Raw genomic sequence first — 27442 nt, forward strand, 5'->3', positions numbered from 1 at the left:
GTGTGACCACAGCAGGCCACATGGCTTCTTTAAGCCAGCCACAGTTCCCTCATCTGTAAAATGGGTATGAGAATTCTCAATCACAAGGGCTCTTTGAGGAGGTATGCAAAACAGTGCCTGGTGTAGGGTCAGCAGACATCCGTCTAGTCTTCTCATTTTACAGACAGGCCACCTGAGGCTCCGGGGGGAGGGAGGGACTTGTTCCAGGCCATATAGCCCAGGCTCCTGCTCAATCCAGTTTCTGTACCAGCAGCAACCATCATCCCCCTATGGTCTGTTGAGGGAGCGAGAGGTCAAGAGTCAATCAAATGCTTTGTCATTTCTCTTTTTAAAAAGTTAAAGGCTTTAATTCGCCCCAGCCTCCCTGTCCCCAAGGGGCCTCAGACAAAGGCCATCTCTTTCCCAGAAGGCCAGTGGGAGGAGGGGACCTATCTACCAAGATCCAGCAGGACCCTAGGCCTGCCAGGCAGCTCACACAGTAAGCTCACAAAGTAAGGCAGTGTGGGAGGAGAGACAGGCTGGAACTCAGGCCCATTATACAATAGTGGGAGAACTGGGAAGCCCCCTGGCTGTATCAGCTGGGAGGAAGGAGAGGCCAAAGGCACCCTAGGCTCAGAGACTGAGCTTGTCCAATCTCAGCCTCCCACCCCTAGCCCTCTATTTCAATGCCCAGAGCCCGGGTCTCTAGGCCAGTCTTGACAGAATCAGGAAAGCCAAAAACAAAAGGCACCAAATAGAGCAGTTCTTAGGAAGACACTGTAGGGCGGGGGTGGGTGGTCCCCACCTCCAACCCCACTGCCTTGGTTACTGGGACAGGGAGGGCTCCAGCAGCTTCAGGACACCGCCCACCAGGTGCAGGCTGCCTGTGACCAGCACGTGGATGGCAGCAGCCTCGCGGAGCACACTGGCCCCACTGCCCCCACTGCCAGCCACGGGGTGGGCGAGGACGTCCTGTGGGGGACCAGGTGACTGAAAGACAGGGTCCCGGCCTTGGCTGATCCACTGCAAGGCGTGGGAGATGCAGCTGAAGACAAGGGAGCTGGGGCTGTAGGTGTGCAGTGGACGGGGTGCCAGCAGCAGGGAGGCGGGGTCACCAGGCTCTCCGTTGGGGGTGTTCCAGAGGTTCGGGCTGGCCTGCTCCTCATCCAGGAGGCTCCAGTGTTGATGGTGTTCAAGGCAGCGGAGTAGCACCTGGTCCAGTGTCACTGTGAAGTTCTGCTGGTCTATAGGGCACAGGAGCAGGCACATCAACAAGGGGGGATGAGTGTTGGGGGGCTGGGGAGAGGCAGACATGCTCTGAACACCTGCTTAATGCCAGACCCCTTATGGGCATCATCAGTCCTCAAAGAGGACACTACGAGGAAACTGAGGCTCAGAAAGGTTCAGTGACTTGCCTACTGTCACAAGTGGTGAGAAATGGAGCCAGGAGTTTAGCTTCATCGACAGTCGGGCTTTTGCCCACTGAGCACATCTCCCCACCCAGCCTCATTGCCTTCACCTGTAAAATCGACAGGGTCTGTCACCACACGGGCACGGTATCTCTAGAAATGCAATTTCCTGGACTCTCCCCAATCTGACGTGGGGCCTGGGGATCTGTTTTTTTTAACACTATTTCAAAGTGTTCTGAATATGACCCACAGTAAAAAATACTACAATGGTAAAATGTGTGTAAAAATGCCTAGAACAGAATCTTCATAAAAATACCTACCCTTACTTTGTGCATGGCACACAGGTATTTTCTATTCTATTTCATTTAAAATTAAAAATGCTGGTTGAGACCCACTAAGTTGATTTCAAGAACCATTAATGGGTTGAAACCTGCATTCTGAAAAATGTTTTCCCTAACAATTCTTTTTAGTATTGCAATCAAATGCAAAATTCAAAATGTACCAAAGACCAAAGGGTATGTTTTACACAGTAACACAACTGAACTCCTAACCCAGACTCCCAGTTCAGAAGACCCCCCCTGTCACTAACAGAGCAGTCCACCCCAGGGGGCCCTCCGCCCCCAGGGACCATGCCCATCACTGCTCACCTGCATTGCTGACTGATGACAGCTCTGTTAGGTTTGGGCAGAAGACGGCGTAGTCAAACTGACAGGGCTAGAAGGCCACAGGGAACAGCTTGGTGTCAGAGCCCTGAGAGGAAGACCCCCTACCCTGGCTTCCACACAGCACCCCCTGGGCCCACCTATACACTCCCATCTCTGGAGATGCCCCCACGGCACCACAGACCCAGCCACAGCACTTCAAGCCCCCAGCTACCTCAATATAACCTGCCTGGCCTGCAGCTAGGGCAGTATAGCCCACCGTACAGATGGGGAAACAGAGACTTGGGGTTGGGGCACTTGCTTAAGGTCATCCAGCCACTTAGCTGGCCCCAAATTCAGGCTGGAGAGAAGGCTCCGTCTGCACAAAGGAGAGAGGTTCTGGAGATGAAGAACTAGGAATGATCCCCAGGAGCCACTCCGGCTTGGTCAGCAATTTCCCTGAGTGGAGATGGGCCCCTACATGCTTTATAGCCCAAGACTCCTTCAACCAAACTTAAGAAGCAGGTATGCTTAGGAGTGCCCCGTTTCATGGAGAGGCAAACTGTGGCTCCGTGAAATGCCACCTTGTGTTCAGGGTCATGTGGTGGCTGAGGAGGCATGACAGATGAGCCCAGAGCCCGGACCTTATACCACTACCTGGTCTCCCCCCGCTGGCTTGAGTCTGATCACGGTAGGTGCGGGCAGTGACCTGTGACTAGACTTTCCCATGTGCCCGATGCTTTCACACCGAATCCTCAGCACAGTTCAGAGGACCCGGGAATCAGCCCCATTCTGCAGTTGAGGAAACAGGCTCAGGGATGAAGGCACCGCTGGGGGTCACACAGCCAGAACCATGGCTGAGCCGCCTGCAGCCCCGCCCCGCCCACCTGCAGCAGCTTCAGCAGGGCCGCGGGATCCCGGTCCCCGGTGGAGTTGAAGAGCAAGACACGCACCTCAGGCAGGCTGAGGGCAGAGGAGGGAGGTCAGATCTGGGTCTCACCCGTTCTCCACGTGTTCCGCCCCACCCTTCCCAGAGACTTCCCCTCCTCCCCTCTGGCCCAGTGCTGCCCACCCCTCCTTGGGGCCCTGCCCCTCCCCGCGGGCCAGCCCAGCCCACTTTACCCCAGGTCCGATTTCCCCCAGCCTCGCCCCTGCCCCTGCCGGGAGCTCACCCGCCCCGCCTCTCCCGACGGAGAGCCTGGCGGAACCAACGCACGCAGGCCTGCACGCTGCTGGCGGTGTGCGCGCCGTCCAGGTACCAGGTGAGGGGTCCGCGTCGCAGCACCTGCGTCCGGCCCAGCCACTCTGTGTTCCGAAGCCCTGGGGGAATGGGCAGTTGTCCAGTGGCCACCGCCAAATAGCCCTCCCACATCCTCTCCCACCCTGTCCTCAACTCGCAAGGACAACCGGTCCCCCGCGCCCCCGCTGCTGGACGGCTGACCCTCTGCGCGCACTGGGGAGCTGATCAGCAAAGGAGCCCCTACAGCAGTCACTGGGCTCCGTTCTTAAGCTGCCTCATCTGGTGGAATCTTCCTCGCAGCCTCAACAGCGGGCTGCTCTCATATGTAAGTCCCATGTTACAAGGGAGCCCTGAGCTCCTAGAGATTAGGTGACAAAGCAGGTGAGTCCTGGGGCTAGGATGTGAGCAGATCTACCTGGCTCCAGGACTGTGTCATGGCACTGACACAGGGCCTGGCCCACACTGGGCACATTTGCTAAAGGGCTTTGACAGCTGTGAGCACCTACTGTGTGCTGAAAGCTTTGGGGGAAGCAAGAAGCTAGACCATATCGCCATTTTCCAGAACCTAATGGTCTTATGATAATGATGCTAAGGATGACAGTAACAGTAGCTGCCACTGGCTGGGCACTTTATTCCAAACCCACCAGGCTCTGGGCTCAGTCCCTTAGTGATGCCACCTCACAGCAGGTTTTATCATCTCATTTGGCAGGTAGGGAAACTGATGCTCAGAGAAGAGTTCATGAAGCTCACTGGCTTCAGAGTCCTTTCTCTTGGGCACCATCTCGAACTGCCTCCACCTCTCAAACAGGAAACTGAAAGAAACATCTGAAGGGGCCTGGCTGGGTGGGAAGGTCCAACTCACCGTGCTGCATGTGGGACGTGAGCTGGAACACAGGTGCCAGGGGAAGCTGCCACAGGAGGCTTGGCCTGGATGCCTTCAGCTCCCCAATGCCTGGGTGAGTAGGGACAGGAGGGAGGGCGGTGTGGGACTCGGTGTGCTCAGGATCCTCACAGGCAGGTTCCGTATGTCCCCTGCCCCTCACCTGCCCACTTACCCTGGTGAGCCTTTTGCTGCAGCCAGCAGCGGGCCAGCTGTGAGGCCAAGGCGGCGTTAGACCTCTGGTGTTCTCCCTCCAGGCCCAGGATCAGTGGTGGCCCCCCTTCCTCCAGGGCTTCCAGTGGTGGGCACAGGTAGAGAGGACACTGCAGGGGACGTGGGCAGCAGCTGCTCAGTGGAGGTGCTACCACCACCTTGGCCTGGAGGCTGTCTGTCCCAGGAGACTGTCAGCCCTACCATTTTCCCCACCAACCAGAACCCACCATGCCCTGCTCCTAGAACCAAGATGTGCTCCAGCTGGTGGAGCAGCTGACCCTCACTGCACAGGTTAGCAAATTGAAGCCCGAAAGGATAAAGTGCCTCCGCAGTCAGCTGTCCCCCCACCCAGCACCTCCAATCAGACTCACTGAGATCTGCTGGGCACGGTCCCGCAGCACTGCCAGGGAACCATCAGGCTGGACCACGGTGAAGGCGGGGACACCAGGCTGCAGGGGGGAGGGAGACGGGTTGCTGAGGGTCCTCCACCTCCCGTCTTTGGCACCCACACCCTGGGTCTGGGCAGCCCAGACTTCCCCCATAGGACCTAGGGAAGCCCTCGATGGGGAGAGGCCAAGGACAGAGAGGGGGCTTAACGTACTGCAGTCAGACACAGAGCTGAGACAAGAACCTAAATGCCACTGAGGCCCGAGAACTTATCCCCAGTCAGAATACAAAGGACCCCGCCCTAGCCCACTTCCCTGAGCCTTGAGGGCCAGGCCATCGTAGGACCTTCTTCCCTCCCTGGGAATGCCTGGTCACCTTGAAAATGCCCCCTTTCTGCCATGCGATCTTCTCCACTGTGTCCCCCAGAAGGCTTGTGTGGTCGATGCCAAGAGAGGAGACCCCACACACCACAGGCTTCCTGTGTTAGACAAAAGGCCGTGACAGCCCCACCCTGGAGGCTGGGCTCCTGGCCACTGTCCTCTCCTGCCAGTGCCCTCACCTTATGATATTGGTGCAGTCGTAAGCTCCACCAATGCCCACTTCCATCACTGCCAGGTCCACCTGCAGAGGACCAGAGGGCATGTCAGCGGGCTCAGGGGCACCCAGGTGCCACATGGCAGCCCCCAGCCTTCTGAGATGCCCCTAACCAAGGCCTCAGGCACAGGGTTCTGGGGAGTGGGCACTCACCTTCTCCTGGAGGAAGACGTGGAAGGCCATGAGCGTGAGGAAGCGGAAATAGGCAGGCATGGAGACACAGCTGCTGCCATCCTGTGGACAGGAACGTGTCAGGGCCCAGGGCCCCTACAGCCTCTGCTCTGGGGAGATGGGATCCTGGGGTGCACAGCACCCTCTGGGTCTAACCACCCACCTCAGTGCCCCCTATCGTGCCCACCCACCAGCTCTCCTGCATGGGCACCTTGGTCTCCTCCAGCCGGTGGTAGAGACGCCAGAAGTGCTTGGTGAAGAGCTCGGGGCTTATGGGCTGCCCGTTGATGCGGATCCGCTCACGCACCTGCACCAGGTGGGGAGAGCTGCCAGGAGACCCGGCGTCATCGGGACTCTCTCCTCTGCCCACCCCCTGGCCTTCTCCTGACCTGCAGTCAGACCTGTCTTACAGAAACACAAATCTGACCATGTCACTGCCCTGCTGAAAACCCTTCTGTGGCCCAGCTCCTCATCCTGGCCTTCCAGGCCCTGACAGGGCTGATGCCACTGGCCTCTGTACCTCACCTCTCCTGTGTCCCTGGTTAGTCCCCTGTGCCCCAAGCCCTCTGGACAACTTTAGTTCCTCTGGCCCCTCCCCACCCCGTTCCTATCTCCAGGCCTTTGCACCTGCCCATCCCCCTCTCTTTACCTCACTCCCCAGGTCTCAGCTGAGATGTCCCCTCCTCTGGGAAGGAGGAGAAAGGACCCCTCCCAGCCAGGCTGGTCAGACATGTTCTCTGGGCTCCAACAGCTCCCCCACCCGCGCTTTACCCATCGCACAGCCATCAGTCGCTCTGCCAACATCTACCCCCATAATGTCTGTCCTCCAGCCCTCAAGGGCAAGGCCCCATCTGCCATATCCACAAAGTCACCTAGGCCCAAATCAAAGGTGGTTTTACCCAAAATATTATTTTAGAAGAGAGAGTGTCAGATTATATATGAATCCTTAAAGGCCCTCTCATATTAAGTACTTTTCTCCATTTCTTTATTTTGAACACAACTGTTTAGGGAAAACTTGTTGGCCTACAATGACCTCAGGCAGCTGGTTTCAGCTTACAGAGGTCACTTGATGAAACTGGTAAGAGAAAAGCAGACAAAATCTTAAGTGACCCGATCCCAAGGAGCAAATTCTGAGCAATTATTATCACAGAATCCCACTCTTTACCAGTGACCAGCTAAGGAGAGGCACGTACAGCGCAGGGAGGAGGGACCCATGTCTATCCACCACCCCATCCTCAGGTGTGAGGGTGGATGCCTGAGTGCAACCAAGAGGGGACAGTACCTGCAGAGCAAAGCCACAGCTGAGGCCGGCAGAGCTGAAGGCCTCAACATGGACCTCCTAAATTACCCCGACCCTTTAAGGCCTAGTAAGGCAGGTTTTCTGCTCCTTACTGCAAAGGCATCTTGTATATTGAATTTAAGTTAATAAAGAGACATTTGACTACTTCAGCTATCTATTTAGTTTACATTCAAGCTGCTATCCCCTCCCAAACTGTTTTTTATTATGAAAATTAAAGCATGCTGGAAACTTGGGCCAGTATGGTAAGTGCTACTGAATGTTTGTTAAATGAATAAACACTAGGAGAGAGTCATGCTGCTGAGCTCCTGGGGGTGACCCTGGCCCTGAGGTGCTTGCTGGTTCCACAGCTCCCCAGAGCTAGCAGACACCACATCCCTCTTCACCTCAGTACCTAAAGAATCCCGTCTTCAGGCCATAGCTTCGGAGGATACACTCAGCGAAGGCACAGGTGGAGCCCTAGAAAGGAAAGTTCTTGTCTGGGCAGGCCCCACCACCCACCCCAAGTGGACACCCGACTCCTGGGTCCTGTCCCTCACCTTCCCCTTGGTCCCAGTGACATGAATGATGTTCAGCCTGTCCAAGTCCTCCACCTAAGACAGACAGACAGACAAAGCCCCACCTCAGCCACAGGACTCAGGCTGTGGTGGGTGGTCACAGGCCCTGGCCACCCTACCTGCAGCCCACTCCGTGCCAAGTACAGCTTCATGGCTTCCAGCTGGGTCTGGGGGTCACCTCGCTGGCGCTTCACCTGCTCCAGATAGCCGGCATTGGTCTGCAGGGTGTTGAGTGTCCGCACAGCATCCTGACAATCACAGTCGCCAGGTAGCAGCTGGTTAATGCTCACTTGGGGCCCATAAGGACAGAAGCCTCCAGCGCACCAGTGGCCAGGCCGGGGCACCTCGCCTGCTTGGCATCCTGGTGCCCCAGCCTAGAGGTTAGGCACTGGTGAGAGAGAAGTAGCATCTTTCCAGAAGTAGAATCTTTCCGGTTCTGACAGAGATGGGAGCCTGGGGCAGTTTAGCCCCACCCAGGGTGTGCCAGGCAAAGCAGAAAGCAAGACTAACGGAACTACCCTCCCTGCCTGTTTGGGGCCTTTGCCCTTATTCCCCCCAGGGACCACTACATTTGGTCCCTACTGGCATGGGGCCAGAACCACAGAAGACTGGGGTATTAGAATTGGAGGAATTAGAACTAAGAATCCCTGGAGGCTTCCATGCCCAACCCCGAGGACTGGGGTTCCATTCTGACCCAGAGAAGAGCTGCTTGGAACAACCAGATGAGGAAGAGGCTCAAAGGGAAGAGTGTGCTGGGGGTCACCAAGAAAAGCAGGCAGGTACAGCCTCAGGGGCGTACACACTGGGGGTGACGTTTCCCCCACCCCCAGGACCTGAACGGCTGGATGGAGGCCCCAACCTATTAAACTGGTGCCACCTGCCTAGCTGGCATCAGTTTCTGGTCTCTGGCAATTGGCCCCTGTGCAGAGCCTGGGGGAAATTCTCTGTTTTCCGGATTCCTGTCTCCACCCTAACCCTGTGTCCCTCCTGCCCACCTCCAAGCACTCAGATTCCCACCTCCCGAATCCTGGGGACTCCAATCCCCCACCTATATACTCCAGGATGTCTCAAGTCTGAGCTGAACCCCTTTCCCCTCCCACTCCCAACCCTCAACAGCTGGTCCCGACTCCGGAGTCACTGGAACTCCAGAACCGCAGCCGGGCCACTGGACCTCTTGGTTCCGTCACCGGGCTATCCTTCCTACTCTATAATGCGGGGCACTTCAAACTCAAAATTCCCAGATTCAGCGGCCCGAGCCCAACTTCCTGGTCCCTGTCCCCATCCCCGGACTCCAGAATGTCCCCGCCCCCGAGTCCCCTAGTCTCAGGCTCCCGGTTCTTCCCTCCGCCGGCGGAGGCCGGATGCTGCGTGGCTTGAAACTGGCCCACGTGTCATTGCACAACCGCCCGCCGGCCCGCCGGCTACCTGGTACTCCATGCCGGGCTCCTGAGGCGCGGGCCACGCGGCCAACCCTCGCCGCGTTGCGGTCCCGGTCGTTGCACCGCGCTGAGAAGCTGCCGCTAGGAAGAGAGCGGCGCGCAAGTGGCGCCGTGCCTGCGACATAGTCACAGCGCAGGGGAGAGGGCCAGGACTGGGACGGAGAGGCCCCGCCCCGCCTCGCCTCGCCTCCGCCCTCCGCCAATCAGCGCCGCCCGAGGAGCCCTCGGCACCAATAAGGAGCCACCGAATGCCATCCTTGTGAGGGGCAGGCCGGAGGGCTTCGCCCATGTTTGTGAGGGGCACACTCCTGGGGGCGTCTTCCTCCTCCCAAAGACCCAGCCGCACCCACAGAAATAGCCAGTCCCAGTCAGCGGCCCGCAGCCTCTGTTGCCGGAACCAGCTTTACGCCAGCGTAGACAGAGCTGGCGGAGGACCATGGAATCCCGGCCCCGAAATGTCCCGACTCAACGCAGAGACCGCAGGCTGCTGGGATGTGGCCTCTGCCCTCGAATCTGACAGCCCGACTGAGGAGCAATACACCAAAATCCAGGCCACCTAGGCTGCTTGGACCCTTAATCAGCTCTGGGAAGCCCGGAAAGCTTCCTGGAAGAAGCCACATCCAGGCTGAGGCCTGGGGAAGGGTAGAAGTGGCGTTGGGGGGAGAGGTTTTCATGCAAAGGAAGGGAATGATGTGTGAAAGGCCAAAGACTGAAGAGAGAGAGGGAGAACTAGGCACCCCAGGGAACCCGCACCGCCACCTAGGTGGGCATGGTTGCCTTGGAGTGCCAGGATGCCGGGTCCAGCAGCATCTCGTGGCCTGAGAAGAAATTGGTTTAATTTGAATGACAATAAAATGGTTTTAAGGAGGCAGGATAAGATCAGATTGGCACTTTGGAAGATCTGCTGTGGGGAGAATGGGTTGGAGAGCCCCCTGAGGAGGGGGCAGTAATCTGTCCCACCTGTGGGTCAGGAGAACTCCCGTTTTTCCCAGAGTTCTCACAGCTTACCCTGGCTATGACCTTCTCGGCCCCAGCTGCTAGCATGGAAAAAGTTGCCCAGAAATTCCTCTTTTGTAGCTGAGGTCCAAAAGGTGTGCGTATGGGTTTGGCGGAAGGGGGGGAGGTGCCCCAAACTACCCTCTAGGGAAGTTCCCACAGAGAAAAGACAACCCTTCAAACAGCTGATAGGATTTCAGTACCTACCTCCCTCTTTCCTACAGGCATGGTGGAAAACATTGATCAGAAATATTTATATATTTATCAAAACATTTTATGAAAATCAGTTTGATTTTGCAATAAACAAATGAAGTGCTGGGAAGATTCCATCACTGGCTGGACTTAAGCTCTTCCCATTACTGCTGAGCAGGCCCACCCCTGCCCCATGGGAGACAGAGGTCCTTTCCTCTCTTGGTTTCCTTCTTGTTTTTTAATCATTGAAACTTTTCCTCTATATATAGATGTACATAATTTAATAACTGCATAAAAAATTATTGTAAAGGAGCTTCAAATGTTTTTTTGCTTATCTCCTCCCACTTCCTCCTTTGATGATCTCTGTTAACAGCCAAGTATGCGTCTCAGTTTACTATGCTCATGAAATCACAGATACCCCTAGACACCTGTAGGGTGTTGTCAGTGCAGATAACAATATATTCTGCATCTTAGTTTTCTTTCTTGACAACAAGTTTATTGGGATCCCTTTAACACATTTACTTAGCAAAATGTTAAGTGTACTTCTCTGGGCCAGGTTCGGTCCTGAACACTTTTTACATAGTTGTTCATTTAATCATCACAACCCTATGTAACAGATACTAGTATTATCATCCTTGTTTCACAGGTGAGGAAACTGAGGCACAAAGGAATAAAGGCACATCCCAAGTCACAAAATCAAGATTTGACCTTTGACCCTGGAGTCCTTCTTCCTAGTCTCTGTGCCTCCCTCCTGACCACCCCCATGCCACTTGGTGTTGGCAACTCAGTGGCAGTGGCGATACCATGATGCATCCTCCACCTGCCTGATGCAGGGCACTCATAATACCTTTAGTGTTTTGCTGCTCTGGACTGGAGGCTTTTATTTCTACAAGTGAGATTGCATGGAGTGAAAGGATGGGTCCAGGGGGGTTTGCATTCCTTTCCCAAGAATGCAAGACCCCCTAACTTTTGCATCCCACCAGCTATGTGTGAAGAGAGTACCCCTTTCCCACAATGTCTGGGTGTACCTTCTCATTGTTATTCTGCATGTCCCTGGCCATGGTGAGTATCTTTCCATGCATTTATTTCAATGAACTACCTCACTCATCCTTGACCCACTTTTCTGTCTGTTTATCCCTTCTTATTAATTATAAAAGCACTTAGAGTATCACAGATATTACTCCTCAGTTCTGCCCTCTATATGGCAAGTATTTTTTCTCCATCTACTATTGGTAGCCTCAGTTGATTCATATTTAACAGGGAGCACTGGTGCTCTGGGCCATTCCTCGAGAAATGAGATCCCATGGGAAAAGGTCCCAGGAGGGAGATTCCCTCCTCTGGTGTTAGGTGGAAAACCCCCTTTGCCTACCTTCCTGAGTCTTAGCTGATTTCTTTCTCTTAGCTCTGAGCAAAGAAGTTTGTGTCAATTCCCTCTGGCCTGTCACAGACCTTCTCCAGAGCTGAGTGGATGTGAAGTCCTGACAGTCATTGAGCGCAGACCTCAGCTCCAGTTGGAAACAAAAATAGACATACAGACATGGCAAGCAAAGAAAATTCTAGGGATCCTACTTGGTATCATCCCAGTTGTGCAGGAAATTTTAAGTGGTGACTGGAGCCTTGGCAAAGCAATCCAGTGGCCTTGGGAGGTCACCATTCTCCTGGACCCCTGTTACTACATAGTTTCCAAGGACAATTTGCATAGCCATTGATGCTGGGAAATTTGTAGGCATCAAATTTAAGTGCGGGTGAAAGTAGAATAGGTTTTTTTCTTTTCCCTATTAAAATCTCTCCTTACTTTTGTTTTTAAATTCTAATAATTTCTGGATGGATAATACATCATATCATTCAAATAGTCAGAGGTACAAAAAGATTTATAGTGAAAAGCTTCCCTCCCACCCCAGGTCCCAGCATCCTAATTCCCCTCTCAAAAGTAGTAAGTTATGTTTCTTGTGATCTTTCCAGAGATATCTTATGCATTTACAAGCAAATACAAATATATGTAGATTTCTCTCTTAGTTGAGATTACTCAAGGTAGCAGACCACATACATGAGTCTGCACTGTACTTTATCCACATGCTCTTATATCCTGGACCTTATTCTGGGCTGTGTCAGTACATAAGAGCCACCCCATCGGCTAATATCTGTTTCTAAGCTGCACAATACTCCTTGATGTGGAACTGCTACTGTGTATTTGGCCAGTCTCCTACTGATGGACATTCAGGTTTCCATTATTTTGCTATCATAAGGAATGCTGCAATGGGTAGCATTTTACCCCCATTATTTCTTCTATGTGTGAGCGTATCTGATGGATTGATTCCAAGAAGTGTAATTGCTGGGTTGAAGGTGATTTGCATTGGACACCTTCATACATATGGCCACATCGTCCTTCAGAGGGGCAGGACTGGTTTCCTCTCCCACACCCCCACAGGACCTGAGCCAGCTATTTCCTCACCAACACAGACCGCTGGCCAGTTTTGATCCTTGCTAAGCACATAGGTGGGAAAATGGATTCTCAGGGTAGCTATCATCTGTATTTTATTTTGTTTGGAGGGGGCTGAGAACTTTTTCTTAGGTTTAAACACCACTTTCCCTTTAAGATCTGCTCACTTCCTCCGAAAAGATGTCATCTATCCATTCATTCATTCACTATTCATTTGGTGAGAAAGTTGTCATTGCTAGCTTTGAAAAGTCACAGGTGTTCGTCGAAGGAATTAGAGAAATGTGTAAAGGAGAAAATCCAAAGCATTTTCACTGCACACCTGGGCAACCACTGTTGGCCTTTTGGTGCTACCATGAAGGCATTCTTGCTCCCTGGAAAAAGACAATACAAACAGCCATTGTCTGAAGAGAAAAGAAAAAAGGAGAGCACAGGGAAATTGGCAAGGGGCCAGTGTCCACCACCAGAGGCAGATCTGCCGGTGTGCGTGGAGGTGAGTGAGGGGCCGAAGGATTCTGTTTGACTCTCCACCCTCCCGAAAGGAAAAGATGTCATCTATCCATTCATTTATTCACTATTCATTTGGTGAGAAAGTTGTCTCTGTGCCAGACCCTGGGCTGGGTGCTGGGGACACTGGGTCCTGGCACAGATGGCAAAGTTCTGCTTGTGGAATGCCCTTTCCGGGGGTGAGAGGGTGACAAAGAAGGAAACTCACAAAGGAATACACACTCTGTATTCCTTTACAACTGACCAGAGCCACCCTCATGGCTGTAGGGACAGGAGGCTGAGGCCCAGAGAGGGACAGAGACAGCTTGGAGCCACACAGCAGGTCAGCAAAGGCTCTGTACTGGGTCCCAGGCTGAACTTTCTAAATTCAGACCTGCCTGACTACTGCCCCTCTCCTGCCCCAGCATGTCCTCAGATTAACAAAGTTCACAAGCCCACTGAGGCCTGGCCACTGTCCACCTTCCACGTCATCTGCCAGGGCAGGGTAATGTCCCTGCCAGCAGGCAAGGACTTCCCAAATTGGCCTTGGCCTCTCTCACCTCTAAGCTTTTGCTCCACAACATGGGCATCTGCCTGAAACGACTTTCCCCTGTACTTTTCTTCTTTGTTTTCTGGGTTGGTTGATTTCAGCTAATGTTTATTAAGCACTCCTCCTATACTTGGCATTGTAATCCCTCTTCATGCTCTTGAAAACTGCATGAATTAAGAGGTTATCCCCATTTTACAGGTGGAGAAATGGACCCAGGGTGACACAGCCAGTATATGGCACAGCCAAGATTCAAACCCAGATCTGCAGACTCTAAAGTCTGTCCTTAATCAACCACCACCTGCTTGGTCTCTCTGGTTCTCTGCTGCCCATGTGCTGTGTGACCCTGGACAATTTGCTTTCCCTCTCTGATCCTGTCTGACTCTTCATCTCCTCTTTAGTAGAGTGAGCGCTGAAATGGTCTCTATTCCAGCCCATAATTTCTGGGGATATCTGTGTGGGGGGGATGTCTTGATGAGGAGTCTCCAAAGGTCACCAAACTCCAGGAAGCCTGGACTAGAGGCGCCCAGCTGCCCCTTCCCCACCCTCACCCGGCATTCGGCGGAGACCAGTGGAGGAAGCTCATTGGCAGGTTTGTACAGAAGCCTAGCATCCAGAAGGGAGGGTGCCTTTCTGATGGCCACTCCGGGGTTCTGACCCTCTGGGATACATAGGACTTTTCCACCTCTGAATATCTATTTACATCCCATGACCTACCAGGAAACACGTTCTGTGATTGGGGTGGCAGAATTCCACATCCTCAGTGGGGGGGCCTCTTCTGCTCCTCACCCTGACTCTGGCTACTATGGTATTAATGGATTTAGGTCATTAGGAAGGCAGCTGGGCCTTAAGAATGGGCCTCCCTTTGACCCTGTAATTCTACTTCTGAAAAATGACCCCAAGGAAACAATCGGAGCTGTGTTCAGAGACCATGTGCTCTGAGATTGTGTATCACCCTCCATCTCGGGTGGCAGGTGACATGGCTGATGACGCCCTCCTTCCGGAAACCCTTTGTTCTCTGGCCTTCCTGGACACCTCCCTTCCTGGTTCCCCTCCTTCCTTGCTGGCTGCCCTGCCCCTTGGCACTTAACGCTGGAGGGCCCGGGGCTCACGCCTGTCTCTCCCAGGTGGTCTCCCACTGACCCGGGTCTGCTATGATGCCTAACTTTCAAATGACGCTCTTCACTGAGCTACAGACATGAGTGTCTGGTGGCCTCCCAACTGCTCCCCCAGGCATGTCCACAGGCATCCTAAACTGGTTACATCTAGAACATGTGTTTTTTTTAAATATCTACTCTAAGACCTTCACATCCCAGGTCTTCCCAGCTTGAAACATCTCAGCACCCACCCAGCTGCTCAAGTCCAGAGCTGGGCCTTACCTTGGGCTTTGCCCCCAGGCCCATCCACTCTACCCCATGACTCCTCAGCAGCCGTGACCTTCTCTCTGGGCCTCCCTGCAGCTCAGGCCACCTTGCTGTCATGCCCGAAACCTCCTTGATGCTTTCTCTTGACCCCTATGACCCCTCTCCAACCCTTTTAAAGAAAAACAGATCTTGACTCTCTTCTGCTTAAAACCCTCCAGTGGATTCCCACTGCCTTAGAATGAAATCCACACATTTGATCTTACGTTTCTTACCATCACCTCCAGCCCTGCTGGCCTTCCTTCTGATCCTCAGATACATTAAGCTCATGCCCACCTTCGAGAAAAATCCACATCTAGTGAGCACTGGGCATTAAAAGTCCTCATTTAAGCCTCACACCAGCTTCAGGAGTACTGTGTTCATCCTCATACAGCTGGGAACCAACACACAAGTGGTTACTCAGTCAGCAAAAGGTCACAAAGAGTGAATGCGTGACAGAGCCTCAGGGCCTTTGCACTGCTGGTTCCCTCTGGCTGGAACATTCTCCCCCAGAAGTTCACCGGCCGACCCCTAGTTCACCCCAGGTCCGTGCTGGAAGGCCACATTCTTGTTGCCACTTACCCTTTTGTACCTTGGGAATTTTGAACCACATGATTGTATTCATATTTCAAAATAAATATATATTTTTAAATAGTGTTATGAATCACTAGATTTAAGAATACTGTTAAGGCAACAAACCCATTGGGGGAATAGACTGGACAGTGGGATCCCATTTTTGTTAAAACATTATAATTCAGAGTATCGCCTGGAAGTCACTCCTTAAATGGCAGCTGAGGTTCTCGCTGGGTGGCAAGGCTGGAGGTGACTTTTGTCCTCCCTTTGCTTGTTTGTATTTTTCCCCTGAGAACATGCATAATTGGGAGCAGTAATGAACGATTCCACCATGCTGGGTGGTAGGCCCCTCAGAATCTCTTCTTGACCAATTCCCCCATTCAGCATTTAGGGACACAGAGACCCAGCAAGGGCCCAGAACTGTCCTGCCACTTGGCATGGCTCCCTGGATATTCCTGGGGTCTTCCTGGGGTCCCCGCTCATGGCCAAGAGGCACACTTGCAGGGCACTAGCTGTGCGGCGTGGGGTTTTGGGGTGGGCCAGGCCGCAGAAAGGCTGGCCTCAGTCCTGCCTCCTTCCCAGGTGCCTGAGTACTTGAGTTGGCCGAGGCCTTCTCTGCTCAAATCTGAGAGCACCTCTCTTACCAGTTGTCTGAGGAAAAAACTGTAGGGTTTTGTTTGTTTTTTTTTAATTTGTTCTCTCACTCTGCAACCACTACTGTCTTTGGTGCCTGCTCCCTGGGGTGTAAGATTTATGGAGCCTCCCCCTTGCTAGGTGCTGTGCTAGGCGAGGAAACCGAGGAGCAGAAGGTCACCAGCTAGCAAGCGGCAGAGCAGGGATTCAGCTCAGCTTGAACTCCGTTTGATTGCAGTGGATATTGGTTTAGCCCCTCTGATCACGTTTGGGAATCCTGGCCAATTTTTTTCATTTGTAACTTGGGTTTTCCTAAATAGCAGTTAACGTGAGCTCTTTCTAGACTGTGCAGAGACCTTTACGTGCATCCCTCTCATTTGATCCTCACACCCACCCTGCAAGGAAGTTTCTATTCCGGGATCCATTTCTCTGGGGAGGCAACAAAGGCCTAATAGGAAGTGGCTTAGTCATTCGCGGGGGTCCGTAACCCAGCCAGGCCACCCCTGCCCCCACCTGCCCTGTGCCCGGGGAGGTGACCTGGTCATCTGGTCAATGGGACTCTGGCCTCAAGCTGGCTCTCACTTCAGAGGGGGACCCTGCCGCCTGCTGGTGAGGAGCCCTGTGAAATGCCGACATTCCCGACCCTGGGGGGCTACCCTCAGTTCTCTCTCCCTGGAGAGGGACCCATACCATGTGACCCTGGGCAGCCTCCTCACCTCCCTAGGGCCCTGGCCTCTAAAGTGAGGGGTTCTGGATGGCCTTGAAGGGGCCACTGCTCCCAAGCCCTGGCATCTGGAGCCCCGGCCCCTGCACCTCCCGTCTGCTGCCAGTCAGAAGGTTCCATCTGTCCGGAGGATCTGTCTGTCCCAGGGGAGGCTGAAACTGCTGCACCTGCGCACGCCTGCACTTTCAGCCTGTAGTCCTAGGCGGGAGGGAGGCTCTGTCCTGTGGTGCCCACCAACACTGGAGGAAATGGGCCTGGTGAGGCTAAGCACCTTGTCTAGTGCCGGTTGAGATGTGAGCATCTCCTCTCCGGCTCCCGCTGCCCTGCCTGGGATCCCATGCCAGCTGGAGCCAGTCTCTGCCCGAGCTGGGCTGGAGGGCCAGGGACCGTCCTGGGCCAGTCCCCGCACCTCCCTGAGCTCTGTGTCCTCATCACAAAGCACAGGCACTCTCTCGTCCCCTCAGAAGGCTGGGTGAAGCTGGGTGAGAGTGCCAGGCCCAGAATACAGAACAAGGGCTCCACCAGGGAGCCGAGCTTAGACATCTTTAATGGGCTAAATCCCTAAGTACTTTTAACCGCACCCTCCCCATCTATAAAATGCAGATAACAGTGGTTTCAGATCTATAACATGCAGATAACAATGGGCACAGGACCCAGCAGGTAGTAAGCACTCTATCAATGTTGCCATTATTTTACATTATTATTATTAAAATGGGGCTAACACCCCTTACTCACGGAGTAGTCCTGAGTAAGATCAGAGGGGACCCAGCCTACAGATGGTGTAATCTCCAGATCATATAATCCTGCACGTGGGAGGACCCCTGAGGTGGCCTCTGCCGCTTCCCATGCCTGGTACCAGCTCTGCCCTAGAGACCCCTCCTCCGGGCTTCCCCACAACCACACTGGGTGGGGGCTTCTCTGGAGCCTCCAGCTGGGTCAGAGGAGGAGCCTGAGACCCGTGGGGTGGGGGCTGTCCTCGGCTACCCCAGACCTTTAGAACAAGACCACAGATGACAAGGTCTCTCCTGAGACCTGCAAAGAGTGGGATTATACCGTTGCTGAGGCCTTGACCTCCTGAGGGATATTTACACCCATTGCACAAAAGAAAGAAACCAAGGCTTAGAGAAGCAGGCCACCTGCCCAAGGTCACTAACTCTCCTACCTGGAAGGAGGCAGTTTTAGCGGAGAAAGGACACCTGGCTGGGCCTGGCTGCTCCATGGCTGCTTCCCACCACCCAGGTCAGCCACTGGCCGGGAGGCAGTCAGGGACCTGGCACCTCTCATCCCCAGGCTTCCCACTCCCCACCCGGCCGAGTGCAAAGTGACTCACAGGTGTGGGCACCTCTGCCAAGCCCGTTCTGCCAGGGCCCTGGCTGAGCCAAGAAGGGAGGAGATGTTGGAGGGATTCCCAAGACCTTGTCCTCTCCCTGCTCAGCGGGCTGGGCCGCACAGCATGTGGGGAGGAGGGCCTTACCGGATAGGTCCCCACTCTCATCCTGGGATCTGGCCAGGGGCCTCTCTGGTGGTTGCCAGAGTGCAGGACTAGTCAGAATCTGCTACGAGTTAAATAACAACTAGGCAGGGGTTAAAGGTGAGCAGGTAGGTGGAGTGCTGCGGGGGGGGGGGGGGGGGCACTTGGACGACTTCCAGACCCTGGGGCTGGGCTTATCAAAGCCCACCTCCCCTCGCCATTAGGGCCTGTTTGCCCTGGCCCTGCTAGGCTGGAGTCCCTGGGGACAGAGGAGTGGCAGGACACAGGGGCACCCTTGACCTTAGAAGGCCAAGCCTGCTGGGGGGAGCGGCTATGTTTCACTAAATCATTTGGTCAAATAGGAGCCAGGACACAGACCCAGTCCGCAGCCTGTAGGGTGACACTGGGCCTGTCTAGACGAGCTGGTAAGGCCTTTCCCGTGTACATAGGCTCTTCAATCATCCACTTGGCATTGGCTGACTCACTCCGGTATCTGAGACTCGCAGATGCTAGCCACTATTCTACACGCCTCAAGGACATGCTGCCAATGAGGCCCTGCCCTCTGGGAGCTTTTATTCCAGGCCACAAACCTCCCTCTACAGACAGGGGTGACTTCTTGTCACCACAGGGTTTGAGGCTGAAGCAGACAGACCCACACCTACCCGGCTAGTCCCCGCCTCCTCCCTGGGTCTATGCTGGGGGAGCTCAGAGTCAGCAGCTCCAGGGTTTAGGGTTGCTTGGGTAGTTTTAAAGTATGGCTTAACTGCATGAGTGAAAATAGTAATTAAGGAAATGAGGGGAAAGACAAAAAAGCATAAAGGACAGAACCATCCCAGATAGCCATGGGTCAGGTTTCAGTGTGATTCCTTCTTTCTTTCTTATAAAATGAGCTTAGGCAGTAGATGTTTTGTAAGCCGCTCTTTCTGCCTGTATTTGGAAGTCTTTCTGTCCCAGAGCAGATACTTCTACACCCATGTTCATGGTTGCCTGGCATTTGGTCCCAGGGCTGCCCTCCTTGGTGCTGCCCAGAGCCCGAGGCAGGTAGTATTGCCCATCAGCTTGTTAGAGGTGTTCCCCCACATGTGTGAGTCGTAGAGCTCTGAGGTTGGAGAAGCTAATTTAAACTGACAGAGGTTTGCATTTTCCTCACGCAGGGCTGCCCCCGAGCATTGAGCATCGGGGACGCACTGGGTGGAGGCAGCAGACAGGTTAGGGGTGTGGCCTTTGTTACAGCTTGTGGCTGTTCTTTATCCAGGACAAGAATCAACATGTGCCCCCACTACCAGGTCCTTCTGTGATCTCATGGCTGTCTTTGGCTTTCCAAGCCTGCCTGGTGCCTAGTCCTCCTTTACAGCAGATGCTGCTAATTCTGGTCTTCGGTTCCCTTTCTCCCACTCTCCAGTGATTGGCCTGCTGTCAGTGGGTTTGATCTGAAGCACATACCCCAGCCACCACGTGGCTCATGGTGAGTCTTCACTCCCATCTTTTGGACCCATCACAGCACTGTCTAAGCGATCATTCCACCTCCTCCTCCCCAAACAACCCCTGCCTTTTACCTATTGGAGCCCACTCTCCCCTGGTCTCCTCTTACTTCGTCTGTTGGCACCCTCAGTTCCCTGACATGTAAACACTGGAGCACCCTTGGGCCATGCTCCATTCTCCCATCTTCCCACCTGATCTCATCCTGCCCTGGCACCTTAAAAACCACCTTGCTGGCAATTCCCAAAGGTGTCTCCCCCCAGATGTTTTGGGGCCCTGAACTCAGCTAACACACATGCCAACTCAACCTGGGAGGCCGTCTGTCATCTCCCTCACACCTGCTGAAAGCCCTGAGCTCCATCCTCGCCTGCTGCAGCCTTCTTGATCTTGGTGATGGCTGTCCTCCTGCCAGCAAAGCCTGGACTCGACTCTGCTTTCATTCATTCATGTCCAGCCTGAAAGCAAATCCCATCAGATTTGCCCTCAAAACCATAAGTCCAAGCACTCCCCACCATCTGCAGCATCAGCTTGGCCCAGGCCACCATCCTTTCATGGCGGGATTATTACAGCAGCCCTACCTAGAGTCCTTGCTTCCAGCTTTGCCTTCATTTTTCTCAACATAGTCACTGTGACCTTTAAAAACATCAGACTGTGTCCCTGCTCTGCACAAAGCTCTCTGAAGGCATCCTAGTCTTGGGGCCAAGGCATATGCGCCCACCCCCCACCCACACCCATTTCTCCTGGGATTTCGGCTCCCATGTCACCCTGACCCCCTCAATCGACCCCCACTCTTTTCCCCTCATATTCCACTTTGTTCTCTTCCACAGAACTTATCCCATCAGACTAGTTTGAACTACGAGAACGTGAGTTCCAGAGGTGGGGTGACCACTGCTTTGTACCTGCTTTTAGTCTAGAAATGTCTGGCCAAGTAGGTATGTTTGAACAAAGGGATGAAAACTATCAGTTGTAGCGAGCAATCACTGTACAATTGCTCATGAGGAATTTCTGTAAGTGGGAATTGCTGGCTCAATGAACATGAGGCTTTTAGAGCTTTTTATCCTTTGGAGAAAGATCCACACCTTGAATTAGGCCGGCCCTGGGAGTTTTCCTCCATCAGTTAGTTACTTGTCATCAGAAACCTGTCGACTTGACAGCCATTAGGACACCTTGCTGTTGTTTTAATTTGGACTTGATCACTAGCTGTACTGAAAATAGCGCCCTCCCAAAATCCGTGTCCACCAGGAAACTCTTAAGGTGACTTTTATTTGAAAATGTCTTTGCAAATGTACTTGGTAAAGATGAGGTCAAACTGGATCCAGCTGGATCTGAAATCCAATGAGCGTTGTCCTCGTGAGACAAACACAAGCGCACAGAAGAAAATCACATGAAGACAGAGGCAGAGATTGGAGCCACTGATGCCTCTCCAAGCTGAAAACGCCGAGGATTGCCAGCCATCCCCAGAAGCCAGGTGAGACCAGGGCAGGCCCCCTCGGAGCCCTCAGGAGGAACCTACCCTACCAACCCCTAAGTGTCAGACTTCCAGGCCCAGCTGAGAGAATGAATTCCATGTTCAAACCACCCAGTTTGTGTGATTTTCATGGCAGCCCTGAGAAACAAATACACTAGTCAACAATATTTTTACTTTCACTGGTGTATTGTGAAGCTGTGATCTGGGTCAATTTCTACAAGACAGTTCTGGTAAGGGTTTTATCGACCTTTCTTCAAGGCCCTCAAGAGGCCTCCCCCTGACAAAGATATAATGTGCCTCGAATGCATTTGTCCCCAACTTGCTGGACATGTACCCCCCGGAATGCACTGTTCCTCCAAGGGTCTCAGCTGAGCCCTCATGATCCAACCCCCACACTCACCCTCCTGTCTTCCTGCCCCTCCCCACCCTAATCCAAGCTACTGCCCTCTTCTCTCCGACCCCCTGTAAGTCCCTCAGCTCCTCCAGTCATTTCCCCACTTGCCTGCCCCAGGCTGCCTTGTACTCCAACACTGGTTTGTTGCAAGTTACTGATCTAATTGTCATCATTCACTGATTAAGAGCATTCTGTGGTCCCCTGTGCTTATGAGTCAAGTTGAAACGTGCCTGTCACCCATAGCAGACTATGCCCCCCTGGGTCACTGGCAGGTGCAGCTCACAGCAGATTCTCTCCAGGTAGCGGACAGCCTTTCTTCATCCACCTTCCCTTTTCCTCTGACAGTAAATGGGAAGGAGCGAGGGAGCATCATATCATGGCAAGTGTTCTGGAAGGTACTTGAGAGGACAAACAAGTTCTCTGCAGTTGTGTCCAGGGACACAAACTACAATGAAGCAGTTAAGACTTGACAGATCAAATCTCAAGGTCAGGCCCAACCTCTTGGACACAGGTGAAAAGCAGGGGGTCTGAACACAGAACACAGCAGAGCCACTTACTTAAAAAAAAAAGTCAACTTTAATTGTAACTGACCAAACTGCATCCAGGAACACCTCCAAATAACCGGACAAAAGGAACACAATAAAAATTCTCCTATTGAAGAAACCAAAGAGTTTTTGCCAGCCCCAGTGCTTCTGAGGGTTAGGCCAAGACCAACCCACTCTGGAGGCTGGTTCCCTTCCCCCCGTTAAGCTTCTCCTCCCAACAGGACTGGGGGGATGGGTGAGGGACCTGTCCCCTCCTCCCATCATGCTGGGAACTCCGTGCAAGTCCCGGGTGTGCCTCTCCTCCCAGCCTATGCCTGTCTGAAAGTTCATGGACGTCCTCTGGGCATCATTCCAAGAGCCAGGGAACAAAGTGAGGCAGTCCCGGTGCCCTCCTGGACTTCCAGCCAAGGCTTTACTCCAGTCTGCTCAGCTGGTGCTCCCAGTGCCCAGGGTGAGGACTAAATAAAATATGTACTATAGAAAAAACTCAAATGCCTCATTATCTCTACGATGCAAACCACATAACAGAAGGGAAAATAAAACCACCACCCTAATGAAAGTGACAGTGGCCAGACCTCAAAAGACACGCTCAAACTCTGTCTGGTTGGTAGTGGCAGGATTGCGGCTCTGGTTGGTGGACTGCTGAGTAATCTGGCTGCCCTTCCGGCGTGGCGGTGCCAGGTACTCGAACATGGACGTCAGGTGGGTGGACAGCATGCCCTTGAGGTCTGAGGGCATGGGGTCACACCAAAAGAAGTCATGGTTGAGGGCGTCATCGCTGTCAATGCGCTGTGCCGGATCCAGCACCAGCAACTTGTCAATGAGGTCCAGCGCATAGGGGTCACGCACATAGGCCTTCAGCCTGTCCTTCACTTTCCGCTTCTGGCCCTTGACCAGGTCCAGTTTCTCAAACAGCTCATACTTGTCCACATTTGGCCACACCTGGACAGAGGCGTGGAAAGAGGATGGAGTTAGTTCAAGGGGTACATGGCCTGTCCATCGGTCAAACACCTTAATGGACTAAAATTTCTCCATTCAGGTATTCCCAGACCACCCCTGAAGGGGAACTTGACCCTTGGCAATATGAAAGCAGCAATGAAAACATGTTGGGCACACACCAAGTGCCATGCCCTTTTGCACAAATCACATGGAGTATGTGTGCTAAGCCTGATGTGGGCATAGTTATTGCACAGAAAAGAAATTCAGCTTTGAGGTGAGGCATTCAAATGCCTTGCCCAAGGCCACAGAACCAACTGGTGGTGAGGCTGAGAACATGACCATGACCCATGTGGCTCTAAAGAGTAGGGCTTGTCCCTTCACCAGCCACCTGTCCAAAGAGGAGCTTTCCTTCTATTCCATTCCCCCCTCCTCCCCTGACAGGAAGACTTCGGGATCTCTGTCTCCTGTGGGGCCCAGGGGCCCAGCCTGGCCACACACCTCAGGAGTGATGGAGCCACAGAGCTGGCTGATGAGGGCAAGCTGGTGCTGCTCCGTGTTGCCCTGCATGATAGGGCTGCGGGTCCACATCTCTGCCATGATGCACCCAGCACCCCACAGGTCAATGGGGGGGCCGTAGTCCCGCTCCCCTGGGAAGAAGAGCGCACCACGAGGGCCCCTTGAGCCCACGGGCCTCCTGAGACACAACACCCTGGGGCTGGTGGCTCAAGAAGCCCTGGCAGTGGAGGGCTGAGGCCAGATAAGTGACCAGCCCCTGCCCACCTTCTGCCCGCTCAGGAGTCCTCACCGAGCAACAGCTCCGGGGGCCGGTACCAGAGTGTCACCACACGGTTGGTGTAGCGGTTGGGCTGGCTGTTCTTGGCCAAGCTAAAGGCCCGGGCCAGCCCAAAGTCTGCCAGCTTCAGGACCCCATCTCGGGTGATGAGCACATTAGCCGCCTTCATGTCCCTGTGCAGAATCTGCAGGAAGCGCAAGAGTGAGGGCTCAGTCAGGTTCCTGAGGGTCCTTCAGCCACACCCACCAAGCAGTGGGAACAAAGGCCGGTCTAAACCTAGGCGCCCAACTTTGGCGCCCACCTTATTCCTGTGGATGTAGTAGAGGCCATTGAGCAACATCTGCATGACCTTCTTGATCTCAGACAACGTGAACTTGACTAAGACGTTGCTCAGCAGCCCAGCAAGGTCATGCTCGCAGAAGTCAAACACCAGGTATATACTGCCTTTGCAGCGGTTATAGGGGGAAGCTGAGGCAAAAAGAATGAGAGTAAGTGTGGCAAGAAAAAGTCAGTCAAAAATGCCGTGTGCAATTTATTCTCCCACAACCATTTGCCCCTGTAACACACAGATACACAGATAGGCGGTTGCTAAATTCCTTCACTGGTAAAATATTTCCTGAGTGCCTCCTCTGGGCCGGGTGCTATGACAGGCCCTGAGGAAGCACCGGCTACAATGAAAGGACCAGGGAAAGCTGTAACAGCTAGTGTGTCTAGGTTAAGAGTCAGTTTAAGTGTGTCCAGTTCCAACTTCGCAAATGAAGCCTGAGGCTATAAGCCTCATCTTCTCTCTTTAAAATGGAGACAAAACCCAAACAACTTACCTTTAGTTCGGCAAATCTCAATCAAGTTGACCACATTCTCGTGTTTTAGAAGCTGGAGAATCTTGATTTCCCGCAAGGCAGTAATGGGGAACTGGGTGAGAGAAAAGACAGATGGGAATCAAAAGTGAGTGAAGGCACTGCAGACCAAGGAGCTGGCTACAGGGTCCACACCAAGTGGCACAGCCGGGGGGACAGAGTAAGACCACGGGTTCTGAAATAAACAGTCTCAGATGCACTATCTGTAAAGGGGCTACCCTTCAAGGAGTTGGTTTGAAACAATCAACTGAAACAGTGACACAACACAAAACTTTACTACTAGTCACTATATGCTCCATAGTTTCTTCAACCTTTAAACTTCAGCTCTACACTTGAGCTTAACTTGCTGGATGGTAACAAAAACAACAAAAATAACTATTAGGAAATTTTCTTGCTAAGAAGCAGGCTTCTGGAAAGCCGGACTAGAGCTGAGAGAAGGTGGGATGGGGTGGGGACTGCTGTGTTCCCACTGAGTACTACTCAACTTTTTAAAAGTACTGCCTGTAACTTCTTTTTATATTAAACAAACTTTAAGTGAAGTATTTAAAGGCTTCTCAACCTCAGGAATCAAGTGCAAGCTTGAGCTCCCCCTCCTGGTCCCAGCCATATTTACCCAAGAACGACGTTCTCAAATGCTTTAAAATATTTAAATTAAAATATTTAATTTGGAAGTCAAATTCCCGGAAATACGGGAGTTCCCGAACTACCACACATACATTCAATTTCAACATAACAGTCCTAAAAGCAGCAGGCCGGAAACCCAAGCCCGTACCCGAGGCAGCTGGAGGGCCTTCCACCCACCCCGTACTCACCCCCTCCTTCTCGTTCTCCATCAGCACCTTCTTCAGAGCCACCTTTTTGCCCGTCTTGCGGTGCTTTGCCTTAAACACCTCCCTGCGGGCAGAGGGACCCCCAAGAAGACTCATCAAGCCGTTTCCGCAGGGCCCGCCCCTCCCCCCCAGAGGAAAAGGGCAGTTAGGCAGGGATTCCAGGGCGAGGCTGGCCAGATCCCCGGGGCATCCGTCTACCCCACCACAAGGTACATGCGGCCCCTCTCCGAGCCGCTACTTCCTTCCCGAAGTCTCTTCTCACCCATGCGTCTCTCGGAGACCGCTCCCCTCACAGACTCCTCTCTGCAACCCCTCCCCGCCTCCTATCAGGGGCCTCGGGCTCCTCCCCGCCAGCCGGCTCCGTGAGACCCAGGAGAGCCGAGGCACGGCCTAGCGAGAGCAGAGAAAAGTCTGGGGCTCAGTGGCTTCCCGACCACCTCGGGCCCGGCCCCGAGCGTCCTGACCTCGGCTCTGACGGGTGCAGGCCCAGGGCTCCCCGTCCCTCGGGGCCCAGCCTTACCCGAAAGTGCCTTGGCCGATCTTAGCAAGCTTCTCATATTTGGTGACCTCATCACAGAAAGGACACTCCACTGAATCGTATTGTTTTGCCATGGCCGCCTCCAGAGCGCCGCCGCCACCGCCAGCCGCCGCAGCCGCTGCTCCCGCTCCCGCGCCGGGCCCAGCCGCCGCGTTCCAAGCCCCTCCGCGGCCGCGCCACTTCCGCCTCCACGGCCACTTCCGGCCTCGCGGTGCCGACCCCGCCTCTTCCGTCCGCCGTCCGCCGCCAGGCCCCCTGGGACTTGTAGTTCCCGGGAGGCCAGGAGGAGCCGGAGCTGCAGAGGCGCCGCCGCCGCCGCCGCCGCCGCTGCCCCCGCCTCCGCCGCCACCACTGCTGGCGGCGGCCCCGATCGGGGGCGCGGGGAGCCGGGGCGCCGGAGCTGGCGCTCGGGGCGGCGCGTCTCGCTGCATCGGCCCGGGTCGCCGCTGCTGCCGAATCCGCTGCCGCTCTGGCACCCGATCCGGGGCCAGCCGCAGTGCCCTGCTCCTCCTCCTCCGACGGCGCCGCCTCCGCCCGGCTGCGCGGGGCGGCGGGCGTGGGGGCGCAGCCCCAGAGCCGCGGCCTGGGGTATCCCTGGCCGGGCACGGGCCTGGGGCGGCTGGGCGAGGGGGCGAGCCGGGAAGAGCCGACGAGGAGGCGGCCCGAGAACCCGGGAGGGGGGGCGTTGTAAAGGGGGAGGTGCCCCGGCCTCGCCCTCCCCTCCCCCTCCTCCCGCCCCCCTCCCTCCCTCCCTCCTCCCTCCCACCCTCCCGCGGCCGCACCTGCCGCCGCCGCCGACGCCTCCTTCCGCCCGCCCGCTCGCCCTCCCGCTCGCCCGCTGGCCGCCCTCGGCGCGTCACCGCCTGCGGCCCCTCCTCCGCCTTCGAAGGTGGGGCCCCGCGCCCTACACCTGGCTGCGGGGTGTCTCGCCACGTGCCTCAGTTTACCCCCACATGCCAGCGGCCGCGAAGAACCTTTTCCTCCCCGCTTGTAGTACCCCTCCACAGGCTAAGGCGGGAGGCGCCGAGGGAGCGCCCCCCGCCACCGCCTCCCTGGGACCCAGCCGCCCGCCGTTGACATGGCAACTGAAGGCCGCTAGGGGGCGCGGCGACACGAGGTGGCGAGCGAGCAAAGCCTGGGCCTTTCAGTCCCTGGACCCCCTGTTCTCTAGGTAGGAGGCAGGGATGAGACTACTGGAGACGGGTCCCCTCCAAGCTGCGCCCTAGCTGCTCGGGATCCGGATCAGTAATCACAAAAATAGATAGCATTTACTCTGCACCCCTGGTGCTCAGGAAGTGCTGACTTTTACCGTGAATCCTAAATTAATATACCC

General features: G+C 54.4%; 2 protein-coding genes across 5 annotated transcripts; both read right to left on the bottom strand.

Moving 5' to 3' along the window:
- Positions 1-312: 312 nt before the first annotated feature.
- FPGS (folylpolyglutamate synthase) lies at positions 313-18115 on the bottom strand. 4 transcript variants are annotated; one of them, XM_037008106.2, is made up of 16 exons: positions 8794-10304; positions 7488-7616; positions 7351-7404; positions 7206-7270; positions 5726-5915; positions 5497-5577; positions 5309-5370; positions 5125-5227; positions 4734-4811; positions 4325-4472; positions 4132-4221; positions 3202-3349; positions 2917-2992; positions 2036-2102; positions 1395-1498; positions 1087-1223 (listed from the first exon to the last, which is right to left on the bottom strand). In XM_037008106.2, exons 1-15 carry the CDS (start codon positions 9094-9096, stop codon positions 1437-1439), a joined length of 1656 nt encoding a protein of 551 aa, XP_036864001.2. In that variant the 5' UTR covers positions 9097-10304; the 3' UTR covers positions 1087-1223; positions 1395-1436. The 4 variants fall into 4 exon arrangements, with proteins under 4 accessions (XP_017517160.3, XP_017517158.3, XP_017517159.3 ...); XM_017661671.3 differs by lacking the exons at positions 1395-1498; positions 8794-10304 and adding an exon at positions 17958-18115 and having other exon boundaries at positions 313-1223; XM_017661669.3 differs by lacking the exon at positions 1395-1498 and having other exon boundaries at positions 313-1223; positions 8794-10275.
- Positions 18116-22164: 4049 nt separating this feature from the next.
- CDK9 (cyclin dependent kinase 9) lies at positions 22165-26766 on the bottom strand. Its single transcript, XM_037008107.2, has 7 exons — positions 26092-26766; positions 25554-25635; positions 24706-24796; positions 24186-24352; positions 23897-24068; positions 23590-23738; positions 22165-23094 (listed from the first exon to the last, which is right to left on the bottom strand). The coding sequence occupies exons 1-7, from the start codon at positions 26538-26540 to the stop codon at positions 22729-22731; spliced, it is 1476 nt and encodes a 491-aa protein (XP_036864002.2). The 5' UTR covers positions 26541-26766; the 3' UTR covers positions 22165-22728.
- Positions 26767-27442: the final 676 nt, after the last annotated feature.

The sequence above is a fragment of the Manis javanica genome, chromosome 2 (assembly GCF_040802235.1).
Source record: "Manis javanica isolate MJ-LG chromosome 2, MJ_LKY, whole genome shotgun sequence".
In the NCBI taxonomy this organism is placed as follows: domain Eukaryota; kingdom Metazoa; phylum Chordata; class Mammalia; order Pholidota; family Manidae; genus Manis; species Manis javanica.

Coding starts and splice junctions, on each gene's coding strand:
- CDK9 (XM_037008107.2), bottom strand. CDS start 26,540: ATGCAGCGAGACGCGCCGCCCCGAGCGCCAGCTCCGGCGCCCCGGCTC. Junction 25,636..26,091: donor ATCGGCCAAGGCACTTTCGG/GTAAGGCTGGGC, acceptor CTCTGCCCGCAG/GGAGGTGTTTAAGGCAAAGC. Junction 24,069..24,185: donor ACTACATCCACAGGAATAAG/GTGGGCGCCAAA, acceptor CGCTTCCTGCAG/ATTCTGCACAGGGACATGAA.
- FPGS (XM_017661669.3), bottom strand. CDS start 9,096: ATGGGCGAAGCCCTCCGGCCTGCCCCTCACAAGGATGGCATTCGGTGG. Junction 7,617..8,793: donor AGCCCGGCATGGAGTACCAG/GTAGCCGGCGGG, acceptor TGTGATTGTCAG/GATGCTGTGCGGACACTCAA. Junction 5,371..5,496: donor ACGTCTTCCTCCAGGAGAAG/GTGAGTGCCCAC, acceptor GGTCCTCTGCAG/GTGGACCTGGCAGTGATGGA.